The sequence below is a fragment of the Plectropomus leopardus genome, chromosome 16 (assembly GCF_026936395.1).
Source record: "Plectropomus leopardus strain MGB_pleo_1.0 chromosome 16, ASM2693639v1, whole genome shotgun sequence".
Lineage (NCBI taxonomy): Eukaryota > Metazoa > Chordata > Actinopteri > Perciformes > Serranidae > Plectropomus > Plectropomus leopardus.
In genome coordinates this window covers 5,764,306-5,782,238 of record NC_142191.1, presented here as the reverse complement: position 1 = coordinate 5,782,238, position 17,933 = coordinate 5,764,306, and the positions used below count along the sequence as shown (strand labels likewise).

Here is a 17,933-nt window from a genome sequence, read left to right as displayed (position 1 = left end):
CTTAAACACACAGTTAAGAAACTAAAAAAGCAGATTTCCTGTGTGTGATTGTGTGTTTCTTTTTTGTCATTTAAGTTTTCTTTGGATTAACCCAAAAAGGGAAGAAAAACAACAATAAAAACAATACAGCCATCTAAAAAAATAAATCCCCTGCATGCACATAAAAACCCAACCAAACAACAGCAACAACATACATATCTGAGCACGTAAACATAACAAAGCATCATTTGTTACACACTAGATACAGTGTCCCCTCGAGTGACGTTAATTAAATAAAGTGAAAGAAAATAAATATATAAGAGTCCTCAACATGTTATAGGCAACTTTTTCCACCATTTTTATGTAATTTAGCTGCAGAGATGAAGCCTGTAAGTGTAAGTTCTGGTTATTTTGTGTGTTTCTTCAGTACTGAGCCGACATCTAAGTTTGGATCCGTCTTTGCCGAGCGCTCCACCAGTGAGGCAGAAGAGAGACTCGGTTTCAGAGAGGTACGAGTTTTACGATTCTCCTTCTTTTGTTCTTTTTTCCCAAGATTATTTTTTGGCTTTTTATTGCCTTTATTATAATGCAGCTAGTCTTTATCGATACTAGTGTTGATGCTTTTCTATGATGTGGTGGAAAGACTGGCAAAAATATGTTTTTAACAGAACTTGATGTAACAGGGTCCCTTTATTATAACATAAAACTAACAATAACAAAAATACATGAGCAGCACTAAATGAATTTTTTTTTCCATCACTTCTATCCATTTTATATTGACGGGAAAACAAATTTCTCACCCAAACAACTGAATTATTCTGCTGAAGTTTCTCGCCAGAAATTAAATTTTCTTTTTCTTGATGCTACATTTGAACACAACATCATGACATTTTCTTTATTAATAGTTATTTAATAGTCATTTTATTGAGCAGACCTTGAACACATCTCAATAAAACCTCATTTATTTAGATAACCAGCTCTTATCCTGCTGATTTCAACTCAGATTTCAACACCAGATTACTATTTTTTACTGAGGGGACTTTCTACAAAGTTTAAATGTGCTTGGATTTAAATAACATTACTCGACTCGAGATGTAATGTTACATTATAGGACTCGATAGCGGTACTGATAAGCTCAAACGTCAAACGATAAGCTCAAACGGGTTTCGGTCTCCGTCCCTACGCTAGAAGCTGCCCTGATTTTTACACTTCTAAACACTCATCTGTGTTTTCTTTAGAAATGTTTAAGATTGACGCTCATTTCTGACGTTTCGTTCCAGCGCCAAGGAGTCGTCACAGGCGGTTGCGTCTAAAGAGCGCCCCCTGGTGCCCGAACAGACCCTCACATCATCGAGTGCCGATCCGCAGCCAGGTCCGACCTCCCACAGCTCTTTCACCAACCTGTCCGTCGCTACCGTTCCTCCTCTCCATCACTGCATCTCTTCATGCTCGCCGTCTGTCTTCTGGCCTGTCTGTCCGTCTGCTTGTCTGTCTCACGTCCCTCCGTCTGTCTCTGTGTCCTCCTGCTGTCAACACTGTGATTACTTTGGTGAGTTCACATTTGAAGGGAGAAGTTTTCAGATCTGATGGTTGAGGAAAACGTGCTCAACAACAGGCTTGATGTTCGGCTTTGACGTGAAAATCTGAGCGGTGGAATTTGAACACATTCAGGCTCCGTCAAAGGACAGACAGTTTTTCAAACTCTTCATGTCATGCAGACATGATATTAAACCTGATACAGGGTTCCCACAGTCATGAAAGTCCTGGAAAAATGAGGAATTAGAAAAACTGGAAGGCCTGGAAGGGCCTGGAAAGTGTTTGGAATCAAAATAATATTTTCTTAAAGTTTTAAGTATGAATTGTTTTTGGCTACTGATAAGAATATGGTCTTTAAAAATCCCAAAACAGCAATGAAAAATAGGTCTTATTATAGGTCTTTTTATTCTGTTGGAGATTTTTGGAAGATGTTCTGAAAGTGAAAAAAAAAAGAAAACAAAAACAAGAAATTCGAATGCGAAAAAAATAGCATCTAAATCTGAAAACATAAAATCTATAACTAAAAAAAGCAACACCTGAGATATAAAATTATTCAAAAGTGAAAATAGAATATCAGAATTAAATCAAAATTATATTCAAATTGAAATTAACTTTTTCCTACACATTTCTTTTTAATTAAAAAAAAAAAAAAATATGGGGCGTCTGGTGGTTGAGTGAATAAAGCAGGCGCCCCATTAATGAAGGCAGTGCCCTTACCACAGCGGCCGCAAGTTCGATTCTCATTAGTGGCCCTTTGCTGCATGTCATCCCCTCTCTCTCTCCCCCTTTCACACTATTGATCTGTCATAGCCAATACAGGCAAAAATGCAAAGAAAAAAAATCTTATTTTTTTTTTATTTTTTTTTTTTTTACAATTCAAGACCAAAACTAAAATTTTCAGTTTTGAATTTTAGTTTTTCAATTATTTTTTTTTTTCAGCTTAACAAGCCTTTTGGCTTTGATCTGAGTCTGCACTCCCTGTTTTAAACCACTTAAATAAAGTCATGGAAATGTGGTCAAATAATTATGGAAAAGTTTGGAAAATTACAATGTGTGGGGACCCAGATGATAATCTAATAAAAAATAGCAGAATAAACTCCCTTTTGATGCTAAAACAGTAATTAAAAAACATCATGTGATACACAGAGCCTCAGTTAACTGAAGCAGATTGTTTTCTCTCACATTTCTCTCTCTCAATAAAGGTATCTAATAGAGTTCAAACGCTGAGATGAATCTTAAAATAACTTCTTCATCCTGTTCTTCACGCTTCTGTCGCCTGCTGTTCTGCGGATGATAACCGCCTCACAGAGGCAGCAGATTTCATTTCAATTTGAGAACACAGCCATAAATGCCATTAAGTGATATCCAGTCCACATTTGTACCTACAACTGTGTTTCTGCCCGAGGATATAAACTGTGAAATCATTTTTCTCACTTCCACAGCTCGCACAGCTCTGTGTCTGTGCAGCAACCTCCTCCTCTGTGTTTTTTTCTGCGACCAAGTTTCTCCTTGTTCTTCCTTTCTTTTAATGTTCCTCGACCTTCTGCTCAACATTTACTGTGTGCCTACTCCGCTCGATAACTCCGTGTCCGCGTGCATTCACCGTACAGGACGCGCGTCTTTGTGAACGCTCAGTTTTACCACCGTGCTGTGCTTTAAAGAGTCCCTCCCTCTCTCCGTGCAGAGCGCTCCATCACCCTGGAAACTTGTAGGCAGGCTGCGACGGAGCTGCACAGCAGTCTGAGGAAAACCGCCATGCTCTATACTATGGTCAGTGTGTGTGTGTGTGTGTGTGTGTGTGAGAGAGAAGATGGAGATGTGAGGGTTAAGAGAGCCTGGAAGTAAAATCCTGTCAGGGAGTGAGATAAGGAAGATAAAAGGCGAATAGATAAAGATAATTCCACACATATTTCATGCCTTTTCATGCTGTCACTCATATTCCTCTCATTGCTGTAATTGAGTATATATATAGAGATATTACTGTTGATATTTCTGTAATCCTACATTGTCTTATAATGTACAGTTTTGTCTCAGTTCATTTTATTTTTTAGAGTCTGCTCTTTGCACGTCTCGTCTGTGGGGAAATACTCTTTACATTATTAGAGTAGGTGAGAAGCAGAAAATTATTCTGCAGCTATTTTTGAAAACTCATTAATTAAGTTTTTTTTAAGGAAAAATGAACATCTGTTGCCGGTTTTAGCATCTTAGATATGAGAATGTGTTGCCTCTCTTTGTCTTTTATGATTTTATGATGGTAAACTAAATATTTTGGGGTTGTTTTTTTTGACTGTTGGTAGGATAAAATAAGTAGTTTAAAGACTTGAAGTTTGGGTTTTGTGATGCGCATGTTTATGGCTGCAGGTAATGGACATTTTCATAAAGATTTCCCTTATTAATCAATAGATAAAAAATGACCATGACATCTTCAAATGTCGTCTTTTGTCCGACTGTCAGTCCAAAATCCAAAGATATTCAAATTACAACATAAAACAGAGAGAAACCGTCCTCACACGTGAGAAGCTGAAACTGGAAAATGTCAATTTTTGCTTGAAACATGAAGTAATTAATCAATTATCAAAATATCTTTCAATTCATTTCTGTCACTTGACAAACAGATTAAACAACTAATTGTTTCAGGACTAAAAATGTGCCTTTGAGCATTGTGAAAAGCACTCTATAAATAAAATGTATTATTATTATTATTTTTTATCATTATTACTTGAGTGTTTTTACATTCTCTAACCTGCTTCAGGGTACGACAGCAGACCGTTGTAACTTAAAAATTAAAGTAGTAAATTACAAGAAAAAAACTTGAATATTCTCTGAGATAAAATGAGCAAAATATATAACTAATTTATTTTAAAAAAAACTCTCAATATTCTCTGAGATTCTACAACTGTAAATTTGCAAGAAAAAAATAAACTCTCTTAGACTGAAGTTGCAAATTTATGAGAAAAAGGTCTGAAAAATAATAATAAATTCACATTTTTAAGTGAAACATAAATAATGAATAAATAAATTCTTGGTTGAATTTGAAATGGAGGACGGCTCATTATCTATTTGTGATGATTTAGCTTTGCAAAGTAAAGCGATGTGGTTCCATAAAAAAAAACCCCAAAAAAACAGATTTTTATCACATAAATTTGTGACTTTAATCTCAGAGAATTTCAGCTTTTTTTCCTTCAAATTTATGACTTTAATCTCTGAGATTTCTGTCATATACGTCATATCAGAGGCACACATGATGTTTTATTTATGATATAATGTTGAACAGATCAAACAGTGAAGACACTGACAGACATCCCGTCTCACTCTCTGCGTCTGTTTTTCTCGTGTGTGTGTGTGTGTGTGTGTGTGTGTGTGTGTGTGTGTGTGTGTGTGTGTGTGTGTGTGTTCATTAAAACCAGGTGCTGCAAAGCGGCCAGCAGCCCAGCGAAGATCAACAAGAAATGAGGAGCGTCCTGTCTGAGGCGCTGCTCGCGGTCAAGGCCGAGCTGGACTCTCTGCCTCACGCCGCCTCGCAGTGCGAAGGGCCCCGGGCGGACCGAGGGGTCAAAGGTGAAGGAGAGAAGGCGCTGGCTCTGCTGGAGCAGTACGCCGAGCTGCTGCTGAAGTCTGTGGAGAGGAAACTGGACACCAAGACGTGAGGAGGTGGACCGATGTTCAGCAGGTTTACGCACAAACAGCAGCACTGTGGATCCCTCAGAGGGAGGTTCTTCGTGGACTGAGAGCAGATGAGACGTGTGAACGTTGAGTATTATGCACTGAAAAACAAAAAGTTAAAAGGCCGCCTTATTTTTGAAGTTGCCATAGCTCTTCTCTGTCTGTTTTCTACTTTTTCAAATCAAATTTGTGAAAATGTTACAAAGGGAGACGCCAGAAGGACAAAGATGACAAAGTTACAGAAAGAGAGCGAGCAGCCGAAATATGTAGTTATTTAAAAACTGCATCTGGGCCACAAAATGTTGTGATCTGAGGTACTGTGGAAGAGACGTGGTAAAGATGGTTATGTTTTGGGTCTAAACCCTGTTAGTGTCCCCCAGAGACATTATCATTATTTCATATGAAAATACAAATTTAAATGGACAGAATAAACATTTTTTGTATAACCGGTAAAAAGGCTCCAATAATGAAAAGTAAAGTTTGTTGTCACGGCAACATTACAGAAAATCAAACAGTGCTGTTAAAATCTTAAAGGTTTATGCTGTTGGACGATATTAACGTGCGCCGCAGTCTTCATGGAAACATATTAATGTTTCTTACTTCTAATATTCATATTCGGGCCAAGTGAGTTTACATTTAACCCTTTGAAACCTGGAGCAACATCACTTTTTCTTGTGCTGCTTTCAGACTCTTTTCACAATTTTTTAGCTTTTGAACCCATGTCCAAATTTTCAACAAATTGCAAGAAATTAGTAGATGTAGAAAGTTTTTTAAAAAAGAATAGGGAAAAATATCTAGGGGAAAAATACAAGAAGTAGGGGAAAAAAATATTTATAATTATCTTAAGTAAATATTTAACATTATATTACATTAATAGCTTTTTTTTTTGCTATTTTTAAAACTAATTTCAGGTCATTATCTTTTAATTTTTACTAATTTCTTGTTAATTTTGTGTTATTTTTTCCCATTTTTTTTAATCAAGCACGTGCTGAGATTTCAAAGGGTTGGAGTTAAAAAATAAACAAATTTTAATTCAAGGGTTCATCCTCTGGGGAACAGGAACTTGTCAATTCATAACTATCTTGCTGCTGTAGAAGTTTTGGTCTGATTGTGTCTCTGGTGATGAATGTGTCCATCTGAGACATTTCACTCCGAGACAAAGTGTTGGACAAACCGACATCGGCGTCCTTCAGGGCTGAACTGGTTCTGTTTGGTGCGATGACAGATGCTGAAGTATGTTGAAGTGTGAAGTTAGAGGAAGTTAATTTAAGGCAGGGGTTCTCAAACTGTGGGGCGAGCCCTCCTGTGGGGACACGGAGCAGCTGCAGGTGGGGCAGAGGAAAAATATGACGTGAAAGAAAGTTGAGTGAAAGTGATAATAAATAAGAGTTTTCTGATGATACAATGTTGATCTTAATTTAACTAAAATTATTATTTATTAGTTTTTTAGGATTTATAAAAAAAAATAATGTGATGGGGGACATGAACTTTTTTTGGCTCCTGGGGGGCACGGCTGAAGGAGTTTGAGAACCACGGGGTTAAAATGTGAGGATAAAATGGTGTTGAGGTATGTGGTAATCGTTGTCAGATGGCAGACTTTGGAAGATGTTTTGTTTAAACTGTGTAATTCGTATTTTCGTGCCAACGGTGTCTCCCTGATTACACAGCGCTGCAGCTGTGACTCATCGCGTTCTGTAAATCATAATTATTCTGTCAGTTTGCTCCTACCGTTAGTTTATTCAGGTTTTTGTAGTGTTGATTTTAAGGATCTTGTGGGATTTTATATTTCTCTGGATTTCTCTTTGCACTGTTGCACTGTTCTTCTTCAAGCTCTCTTCAAAAAATAAACAGTGAAAACATCAGACCAGGTTTCCTACTGATGCTTTTATTTAAGAATTACTACAGTTAGAAGAAATATAATGGACATCTATAAGCTGTAATTAGGGTTTTTTGGTAATATTACCACATGTATAATGATCAGTTAGTAGCACTTTAATGATATAGAAAATATACACAATAAATACAGGAGCATCTACACAGACTGTGCATTAAATGGTTAGCTATGTGGTAGAGAAAATTATTTAATTATAGAATGAGCTCAGCTCATGTTTTAATTAATATTATATCACAAACAAACACACTTATTTATTCCTTTAGGCATCATGATAAATAAATTGGAAAGTTTTAGTTCTTGCAATGTGTAGACAGGGTTCCCACGGTCATGATAAACTGTTTTCCAGACCTGGAAATGGTTTGGAATTATCAGAATGTTTTGGAAAAGTGTTGAATATATATTATTTTGGCTATTGTTTAAAATTCGTTCCCAAAAAATACGTCCGATGTTACTCAAAATACATTTCTTGTGTGACTTAATATCGAGTGCTTTGCTGCACGTCAGCTGAAATGTCACTATTATCACATGATAGGCCAGAGTTCCCACAGGTCATGGAAAACCTTGAAAAGTCATGGAATTACACTATCACATTGTCCAGTCATAGAATTAGTAAAAACTATTAAAAGTTTTGGAAAAGTCATGGAATTTTGTTGTGTATGATAGATAATCACCCATGTTATGTAACATAATGTCATATTTATTTAAAGTTGCTCTAATATGTGTCAATATGTGACACTTTGTTTATCAAAACAAAACAAAAACAAACAAAAAACAGCTTTAGATTTGGTCCTTGAAAGTCATGGAAAAGTTTTGAAATTTAGTCACTAAAAAACTAAGGGAACCCTGTGCAGCAGGTCCGTGTGTGTGTGTGTGTGTGTGTGTGTGTGCTCTGTGTGAGTAACAGTGTGCTTCATGGCAGCGTCTCCACGTTGACGCAGGTCAGGACGACATCGTGCAGGATGTTGATTCGGTCGATCTGGTTGAGCTCTCTGACTCGGTGTCGGAACTCAAACAGCGGGATGTTGTTGACCGCCACCCTGAACGCCTCGAGGGTGCACAGGATCTTCATCTGGAGCAGAGCGAAACACGAGTGATCATGAAAGAGGCGCGCGTGCACAATTAGAAAGAAAAAACAAGAATTATTTCATCAGGATTTCATTTAGAAAAAGAGTCTGCACGGCCCGATCCTCTAACTGTAAGAAAAAACTAATAATCAGGGACTGTTCTTTATTTATCAGAGTAGCTACACTACACGGGGAGAATGCATGACCCTCCATTCACCATAAATGAGTTATTACATTTTTAAAATACCGACCCTTTGATGTTTTATTGGTAAAAGCTGAAGACAAAATCCTGGAACTGAAAAAGTCATATTCACTCTTGTCATACATGCTGGTTCGTTAGTGCAAATTCTTTATTTTTGGCCAAATTTTAAATGAGACATATGTGATTTTTAACAATTATAACAAATTTAAGCTCAGTTTATTTATGTATTTTTTTTTACTAAAGCGTTTGTTGCAGATGGTTTGACGAGGACCGTACGTACGTTTTAAATCCAACAATAACTTCTGTTTTTTCAGTTTCGGACAATGATAAATGTGTAATTTTGGCAATTTTTCGGTTAGGGAGTAGGGATGCACACTATTAAATATTTTGCCCGTATCTGATATGCCAGTATGTGACAACTAATTTGGTCGATACCCGATACAGATATCGATATATCCACTCTATTCCACACCTAAATTTAATGATTATTGAGTCTATTTTGTCTAAAATTAACATCTTATTATGCATATTCTCACGTTATGGTGCACCAGATACAATGCCTTTTAATGTATTTGATATTTATTCATCCTGCAAAATATAGAAAAAATAAACTTTAACTAAGAGTTGATGTTTTGTACATGTGCATGTGCATGTGCATATCAGCATGAAATGACCTTGTTAGCTGATTCCGATATTTCATTTTAAAGCCATTACCAGCCGATACCAATAACATGCTGATATTATTGTGCATCCCTATTTTGAAGGCATATTTCTTAAAAAAAATAGCAGTAAAAAAAGTACAAAATTCAGCCACTTAAAGTCGTGCGCCCCTCCTGTAAGCCAAAATAAAAAACATAAGTCCCTCCTCAGTGCTTAAAAAATGAATTTAACATACCTCGCCCTTTTCACAAATAACAAACTGTCCCCTAGGATAATTAAAAGCCAGAAAATAAGTAAAAAAAAGTAGGATTAATGGAGAGGTCTATGTGTTATTGCCGTCAGTAAACATGGACACACAGACTGTTAGCTCTTCAGATTAGTCACTTCTCAGCGACGCCTGTAAAGCATAATTGTTATTGATGTTATCGAGCAACATGAGACCCCCACTGACCTCCACGAGTCTCCCTGCAGTGCAGCCGTACGCTTATCTAGGGCCAGCTTGCACAAACGACTTTCCAACCCTTTCCATCTTTTCCAAACGTTACCCTGACGTTAACCATGAGAGAGTGACCTCAGTTAAACTCACCATGTGCAGCATTTTGAAACAGCAACATATTGTGAACTTGTCACCACAAGCAAATGAGACCGTGATTAAAGGATTAGTCGCTTTATGTCGTTTTTTGTGTTGTAAAAAAAAGCAACAGTGGGTTAGTAGCAGCAGACACTTTGCTTCAGATGTCTCCAAATTAACCTGGTAATGATTGATTAACCTGCTACATATAGCAGCTTTAACCCTTTGAAACCTGAGCAAATTGGCTTGATTTCTTTCAAAAATATAAGAAGAAAGCAATGAGCAGTGACAGAAGAAATTACCCAAATATTAGCAAGAAATTAGTTAAAAGTACAGTTTTAAAAAAAATACCATAAGTATCATTTAAAACAAAACAAACAAATTTGTTGAAATAAAATAAAATAAAAGAACATAATAAAACATGGACAAGACCTGGAAAAAGTGCTTTAAAATTTTAATAATTTATAACATCATTTTAAATAAGTATTCATGATCATAATAAATATAGTTTTCCTCTCATTTTTCCCCTTTTATTTCCCCCTAGACATTCTACCTAATATTTTTTTTTCTAAATCTGCTAATTTTTTAAACATTTATTACCAAATTCCTCATTCAGTTTCTGGCTATGATAAATGGTGTCATTTTTGCAATTTTTAAAGAAAACATTCTGGTTTTAGGAGAAGGGATGCACAGTATTAAATGTTTTTCCGATATCCGATATGCCAGTATATGACAACTAATTTGGCCGATAACCGATACAGATCATTTAAATATGTAATTATGATCATTATAAATATACTTTTCTCCTCGTTTTTTCCCTTTTATTTCCCCCTACACATTCTACCTAATTAAGATTTTTTTGTTTTTTAACATTTTTTACCAAATTGCTCATTGCCTTTTTTCCACATTTTTGAAAGAAATGGTACCATTATTCTCAGGGTTCAAAGGTTTAAATATTTGGGAAAGGCGTCTGAAAGCAGCACAAGGAAAGCGCTCCAGATTTCAAAGGGTTAAGCACCACTTTTTTTGCTCTCTGTCTCTGAATGCTCACCTCAAATGGGCTCCCTTGAGCGAAGGGGAAGGGTCCCTTCAGGTCCCGCTCCTCTTGGCCCCAGCGCTCGCCCACTTTGTGGTTACGGACCAGCGCCTGTTTGCCCCCCTCACTGAAGCGGGGGTTGATGTGGAGGGCGATGTCGTTGCCTCTCAGGAAGTTCACTGTGAACCTGTGGGTGAAAAACCAAGTCAGACTGTCAGTGACACCGAAACGTCTCTTCTGCTTATAATTCATCCTCTGAAACAAGCTCCCTAAAAAAGTCAAACCGCTGAGTTCCTTAAACTCTTTTAAATCCTTCTTAAAAACACTTTTATTAATGTTCTTTCACACAGTTTATGGCCTGAAGTTGCTCTTATCTGTTAGTCACATCCTAAGGCATTCTCTTAACTATTATTATTTTTTACTTATTTTTCTGTTTATTTTATTTTGCTTTATTTTATCTATTTTATTTTTCTCAAGTGTAGCTCCTGTTGTCCAGTGTTGTAATCATTTTAAACAGTTTTTATATTTTGTTTTATTGTCGTTATCATTTATTTTTGTAATGCACTTTGTAGCTTTGTTTATGCTTTGTTATTATTATTATTATTATTATTATTATTATTATTATTATTATTATTATTATTATTATTATTATTATTATTATTATTATTATTATTATTATTATTATTAATTATTATTATATTGTGAAATTATTATTATTATAACGTAATTTTTTAAACCCAATATACTCTACTCTTCGCTGTATTACTTTTTAAACTGGGTTGTTTATGATGATGATGATGATTATTATTATTATCACCATTATAGTTGTAATCATGTGTTGTATAATAATAATATTCATATATATATATATATATATATATATATATATATATATATATATATATATAATTCCTTATTATTCATATTCATTTTCTTTTTTAAATGGGCTGTCTATTCAGTAAAAAAAACGCAAATACTTTTGAAATTGGTGCTAGATGACATGAAAAAGAGCTGCTGTATTCACTTTTGCTCAAGCTGTAGAAAACCTACAACTACCAGAATGCAATTCGCTCGGAAGGACCGGCGGCTCGCGCTGCGGGGTGACATGGGTGACATTTAGGAGCTCTATAGGAAAGAATATGGCAACTGACTGGCAACAAATTCTGGTATTACAGCTCAAAAGATAAGTTCAAATATGTTTTAGGTAACATTTAGGTAAACATAAGCATCATGGAAACAGAATTTGTTTGTGTGTTTCATTAGCGCGTCTTAGTTTTACAGTTTGACCTCAGTTTTTTCGCCTTTTTACATGTCAGGGCGCCTGCTTCCTGTTTACAAATTTTTGTATTACAGCCAAACATTGCGCTAAAATATGTTTCTGAAAACATGTTAGGGAAGAAGTATACGATACGGTGATATTATTTTAGTTTATATTTGTCCCATAGTGCGCAGTTTTACAGTTTAGTTTGAGTAAAAGCGAGGGGCGGGTGTCACTCTCAACCCACTGTGACTCTTTGTGTTGTTTTGGCGGGAAAACGAAAATGCGGAAGCAGAATTTGTTGTTGCGCAACAGCGCGAGAATCAGCTGATTTGAGCTGCGAGAGGAGCAGAGAGCTCAGGTAAGATGTCGTGAAGTTGACCAAAGTTAATTTACACACACTGACCGCGCTGTTATGATTAAAAGCTGGTTTAAACCGGCACAGTCCCGTTCAGCTTACATTTTCGCGTTAGGTTTGACATGGCCCAGGATGGTCATCATCATCTTGTCGTAAACTCCTCTGGCCAGGTTCAGATTGTAGGGGACGCTCTAAACAGCAAAAGAGACAATAATGTTGAAATGACCTGAAATATAAAGCAGACAGTGATCTGAAATATCCATCAGTGTTTGCATCTCCAGCAGGAAAGTACATGTCAAATCTGAAGAGCTGATTTTACTTTAAAGAAAATCCAGGAAACCGGTTGCCCTGAAAAATGTAAGTTAAAGTTATTATCAGTCTAAATATATGTTTACATTACGTCTAATTGTGAAGTTTACTTATAATTTAGCCATATTTTTTATTTTGTCAAGTTGTTGCAAATTGAAATGTTTGATTTAGGGATGATAACAGTTAATCGATGAAGATTTTAATCGAACATGTGAGATTTATTTGATTTATTAATAGGCTTTGAAATATGTTGCTGTGAGCTTTGATTGAGGACAATAATGCATGTGGTATTGTTTGAAATAAGCAAAGTTTTTATGATTTTTCAAATAACCATTAAACAATCGTTTAATCCATCGTTGCTTACAATTTGCAACCGTAGTTTAATTAAAGAAATCTTCCCAAGGTTTTGAAACCAAGTTTAGCGTGCTATATATCCGTATTCTGCTGGTTGCAAACTAGTCATGTTAGTTTGTATTTTCTTATACATGTTAATTGAATAGAATAGAAATACTTTATTAATCCCGTAAGGAAAATTGTTTTGTTGCAGCAGCAAAGAAGAAAGCAACGACTGAATGAAATATCAAAACATTAACATTAACTTCATCAGGTAAATCAGACTAACTTCATTGACAGAAGTTGCTAACACTTAGAAAGAACAAGGTAAGTTTAAACTATCACTTTTAAGTTGCAACAATGTTGCAAAATTGAGTAAATATAGTTAATTTTAAGTGAACTTAACAATCGGATATAAAGTAGATATGTATTAAGACTAATAAATATATTTGCTTTGCTTTTTCAAGGTAATCAGTTTCCAAGGTTATTTTAAGTGAGATGAATTTGTCAGATTTGACAGTGTACATGTTCACATTAAAAAAGATCTGTTTCATGATATCAGCAAAAAAGAGCACGTTAGCTGATTCAGATTCATTTCAAAGCCGATGAAATGAACAAAACCTGCCAATACAGACGATGTGCTCTTATTATTGTGCATCCCTGCGCCAAATAAGAAGCTGTTTATTTCTCCGGGACAAAAAAAGACTATTGTGAGCATCAAAATGTTCCTCCAGGCTGCTCTTTCCCATCTTTCTCAGTCTTTCTTGTACAAAGAGGATTGTAAGAGTCTTTGACTCACCAGAGGTCCAGATGTGGGTGGAAGCCAGTGTGGAGGCATGATGGACGGATTCTGTCCAGGCCATCCGGACTGTCCCGGGTTATAAGGCCAACCCTGGCGGCCGGGCCACCCTGGTATGTTTGGGTGGCTGCTGGATGATGGAGCAGGTGCTGGGACTGGGTGTGGAGTCAAAGTTGGAGCTGGAACTGGAGCCGGGACTTGAACAGGGACTTGAACAGGGACTTGAACAGGGACTTGAGCAGGGACTTGAACAGGGACTTGAACAGGGACTTGAGCAGGGACTTGAACAGGGACTTGAGCAGGGACTTGAGTTTGAATCGGAGCTGGTGGCTGGGGAGTCTGGTACTGAGGTTGCTGGTACTGGGGAGCTTGGTACTGGGGAATTTGGTACTGGGGAGTTTGGTACTGGGGAGTCGCGTACTGGGTGCCTTGCCAGCAGGGCTGGCAGGGCTGCCCTGAAGCCGGAGCTGGAGCTTGGACTACGGTCGTGGAAGGTGCAGGGGCTGGTGTTATGGCCTGAGCCGGTGTTGGAAATGAAATAGGTGCGGGGACTTGAGTCCCAGGCCAGCAGGGGCTGTTAGGCTGGCCGGTCCAGCACGGTGCTGGCTGAGTGGACTGTCCCGGCTGTCCTGGCCATGCAGGGAAGCCCGGTCCAGACTGCGGCAGGCTCGGCCAAAGGCTGTTAGCCTGTGGGGCAGAACCAGAGGACGGGCAGCTGCCACACAGAGCGTCAGAGTGCTGAGAGGGAGGAGGAGAAGGGGAGGATGGAGAGAGAGAGGGGTCAGGGTCAGGGTCAGGGTCAGGGTCAGGGGTCAGGACGGAGAAACGGGGAAGAGAGAGGGTGGAGAGGATGGAGGACACCAACTTGCAGTTGCAAACATGGGCGTTTGACATAAGCAAAGATTCAAGCGTTTATATTTAGATGGGAAATCTGGAAATAAAATAACTATGATGTCATTCTTACCGGTGTGGAGATCTGATTTGACGAGGTACTTACGTCCATGCTGCCTGCCAGAACAAGACCAGTGCGGTTTTAGTTATTTTCATTACCTTTTTTTTTTAAATATTATAACTTGGGTTATATGAAAACAAACATTTTTGGAGTTTTTTAATTGAAAACTGATTTGGAAGACATGTTTTCTTTAAAAGTCTTAATATTGTTTTGGGGATTTTTCATTTATTCTTTGGGGGGAAAAACACTTTGTGTAGATTTTTCTTAATTTTTCTTAATTCTTTCTTAATTTTTGGAGGGCATGTTTTTGCCCAAATGGTACCTTTTTATCACAGCCAGAAACCGTGAAACAGAAACTGTTTTGGGATTTTCAGATTTCCAGTGGTCCTTGGACACATAATGTGGGATTCTGAAATTATGTCTGAACAGAGTTTGATTTCACTATGTTTGAAAAACGACGGGCAATTTCAGACCTTGAAATGTCATGGAAAAGTTTTGAAATTTTGGCCATGACAGTGTGTGGAAACCCCATATCACCCTGATAACTCTGAACAGACACGGTAAACTAAAGACAGAACAAAACCAAAGTAGATCTTAGTCTGTAATCACAGAAGCAAATGGAAATAACATGCTATGGAAACTAGCTGAAGAACAACAAAAACATAATCATTCATTTCTTTTCTGACGCTCTCGAGCGTGCTCTGCAGTCAGCCTGAGCTTTGTGAGCTGCACAGAGAGGAAATAGTTCTCTAGGTGACCACCAGAGGACTCTACAGCATTTTCTAGATGTCAAAGTATCAGCAAACGGTGCAGGACTGCAGGACTGCCTGTCCCCATACGCTGTTAACTGAAGCTCATTGGATGTCATGGGATGTAGTAACTAATTGATGACCACAGAAAGCATCCTGAGTCATGCACAAACATAATGACATATTGATTCGGGGTTTTATCAGTGACTTGTGCGCGCTCAGAGAGGAATGTGTAGTAACAATGATTCTTTGGTGTCCGAGCCTCACCGCTGATATATAGTTGCACTTGTGACTGCAAATTCAATAACAGTTACAAAATGATCTATCCACCTCGTCTTGCTGTTTCATTCTTAATGTGTGTTATTACTGGCTAAGAAATACAACTCAGCACAGAAAATCTATTATTATTAGATTATTTTTTATTGTTATTAGTCATTTACTCAGCATTCATGTGGTGTGGGAATAAGCGGAAAAAGTAGTTTCCAAGTTGGAAAATTCTCATGAACTCCCACTCGAGTTGGAAAGTCAGTAAATATCTTGGTGCAGGAGTTTCAGAGTTGATTCCATATATGCAGAAACATGAGATAAGACAAACTTCTATTTATTCTGAGCGAAATGGTTGTGCAGCAGTTGCAATACAAAGTTAGAGGAGTGCAGATACAAAGTGTGCAGCAATATACAAGGACTAAAGCAGCAAGTTAGAAAAGCAATGTAAGGCACATTTAAAATACCATATATAGAATTTTATATATATATATATATGTGTGTGTGTGTGTGTGTGTGTGTGTGTGTGTGTGTGTGTACTAGATAGCTGTAAGGTTCAAAGTACTAGCTCACAGTAAGGTTTAAAATATAAAGATAAAATAAAAAATATCTAGCAGTCAGGTGCATGATGGGTAAGAGTATTTTTTTGGTTGATGCTGAACTTTTTATTCTCATATTGCATGTAACTTCTTTGCAGTTGTGCAATTAATAATAATATATAATAAGGTTGTACCCATTTGTTGCTATTCCCTTAGAGTGACCTAGATAAGTTAGAAAAGCGATTTATTAGCATTAGTCAGTTTTTTTTTGTAGTTTTAGGGGATATACTGGTGCAGCAACAAATCTGGGACCAAATTACTTAATAAAGCTTCAAACTGTTATCATACGGTTGTTTAAATGCTCTTAGCAATAAAATACGAGTCATCTTCTCTGCAGTGCTCACATTGTTTCGATATTACGATTTAAAGCTTATGTACAAAACAAAGTCGGACAAACGATTTCCCAATTTAGGGAATGTTACTGTCCACGAAGCACGTGAATGCAGCATCATTGTAGGTGTTTCGGTTAAAATATTATTGACTTAAGTGTATTAATGCAAAAGATTATACTGTATATGTTACTTTTTAAATAAAAAAAAAAATTACATAAAAAATAAAGCCTGTATTATTATAGTACATGTTTAAAAATGATTTACTGTTTATATTCAGTTAATGCAGATTAGGGCTTTTTAATAGCCTTGTTAAAAGTACCAATCAACCATTAGCAATGAAATTGATATGCTACATATACACATGACAATAAATTATGTTCTCACATTTAGATGAAATGTTATGAGTCTTTTATTTAGTGCACTGCTGCACTATTAACACTAAGGTTGTAGTGGTACACCGGTTTCAGGGTATAACTTGACTTATTCACGGTATTGGCAAATAATGCAACCAGACTAAGTATTTTTACACATACTTCCTTTTAAAAAGAGGTTTAAAACTTTAATTACAGCGATAAAACATTTGTTCAACCAAATAAAAACCCTTCTGTTTACATTCCTTTAAGTGTCATTGCAACTGATATTAGTAAGAATTATTTCATGAAACTGCAATATTTTAAAAGATAGTTGTCGTATGATGAAAATCTCGTACTGTTGCATCCCTAGTTCACACCTCTCACTCTACACCAGGCTGCAGGACACTGGCACAGCATTCGTTTTCTGCTAAATTAATCTTCTAGTATTGGATGAAAACAACACTTTTGGGTCTGATGCATAGAAATATAATTTTGTATAAGTTGCCGCAGATAAGATTAAGACAAACGTTACCTTTTCTTGTCTTTCAGGTGCACACAGGAGCAGGCTGCAGACTGGTGTAGAATAACTGAGTCAGGCTGCTTGTAGGCAAGTACATCCAAACAGTCTTTTATAGCCTCAAACTCTTTCAGCACTTGGCCACTCCTCACCTCCTCAGTCCAGAAACAAGACTCCACACCCTCACATGTCACATACGTAAATAAGACATATATGTTCATGTTTAAGTCATAAATATGCACCTTTTTTTTGCTTGCTTTATCTTTATAGTCTTTTCCCCACAGCATTCCCAGACTTTAGTTGGTAATTAAATCAAATTAAATCAAATTAGAAATGCTACTTTTCTCGAGGGGACAATTTCCGGAGGCATGTAAAGTAGGTAACACAAAATAGGACGTTAAAAAATATGTAAAAATGCAATAAGAGGTTTAAACATTATGATACAAGATAATCGTAAATTTACAAAAATAAGCTGTACAAATAATGACAAAGATAGTGAATGAAG

At 36.8% G+C, this 17,933-nt stretch overlaps 2 protein-coding genes across 5 annotated transcripts in view; one reads left to right on the top strand and one right to left on the bottom strand.

The window, feature by feature from the left end:
• Positions 1-7,040, top strand: part of LOC121955475 (mitogen-activated protein kinase-binding protein 1-like) — a 43,575-nt gene extending 36,535 nt beyond the window's left edge. For 2 of the 3 annotated variants that reach the window (XM_088089373.1, XM_042503450.2), the window contains exons 30-33: positions 407-488; positions 1,260-1,528; positions 3,200-3,285; positions 4,923-7,040. In XM_088089373.1, coding sequence (XP_087945499.1) covers positions 407-488; positions 1,260-1,528; positions 3,200-3,285; positions 4,923-5,162 — 677 coding nt within the window. In that variant the 3' untranslated portion in view covers positions 5,163-7,040. The remainder of the gene's footprint in view (positions 1-406; positions 489-1,259; positions 1,529-3,199; positions 3,286-4,922) is intronic. The other variant, XM_088089374.1, reaches the window with a different exon arrangement.
• Positions 7,041-7,043: 3 nt separating this feature from the next.
• Positions 7,044-17,568, bottom strand: LOC121955090 (uncharacterized). 2 transcript variants are annotated; one of them, XM_088089376.1, is made up of 7 exons: positions 17,444-17,568; positions 14,627-14,670; positions 13,663-14,400; positions 12,324-12,412; positions 10,621-10,792; positions 9,450-9,544; positions 8,003-8,141 (listed from the first exon to the last, which is right to left on the bottom strand). In XM_088089376.1, exons 2-7 carry the CDS (start codon positions 14,663-14,665, stop codon positions 8,138-8,140), a joined length of 1,137 nt encoding a protein of 378 aa, XP_087945502.1. In that variant the 5' UTR covers positions 14,666-14,670; positions 17,444-17,568; the 3' UTR covers positions 8,003-8,137. The 2 variants fall into 2 exon arrangements, with proteins under 2 accessions (XP_087945501.1, XP_087945502.1); XM_088089375.1 differs by lacking the exon at positions 9,450-9,544 and having other exon boundaries at positions 7,044-8,141.
• Positions 17,569-17,933: the final 365 nt, after the last annotated feature.

Coding starts and splice junctions, on each gene's coding strand:
- LOC121955090 (XM_088089375.1), bottom strand. CDS start 14,665: ATGGACGTAAGTACCTCGTCAAATCAGATCTCCACACCG. Junction 12,413..13,662: donor CACCCACATCTGGACCTCTG/GTGAGTCAAAGA, acceptor TTTGCTGTTTAG/AGCGTCCCCTACAATCTGAA. Junction 10,793..12,323: donor GTCAAACCTAACGCGAAAAT/GTAAGCTGAACG, acceptor TTTCACCCACAG/GTTCACAGTGAACTTCCTGA.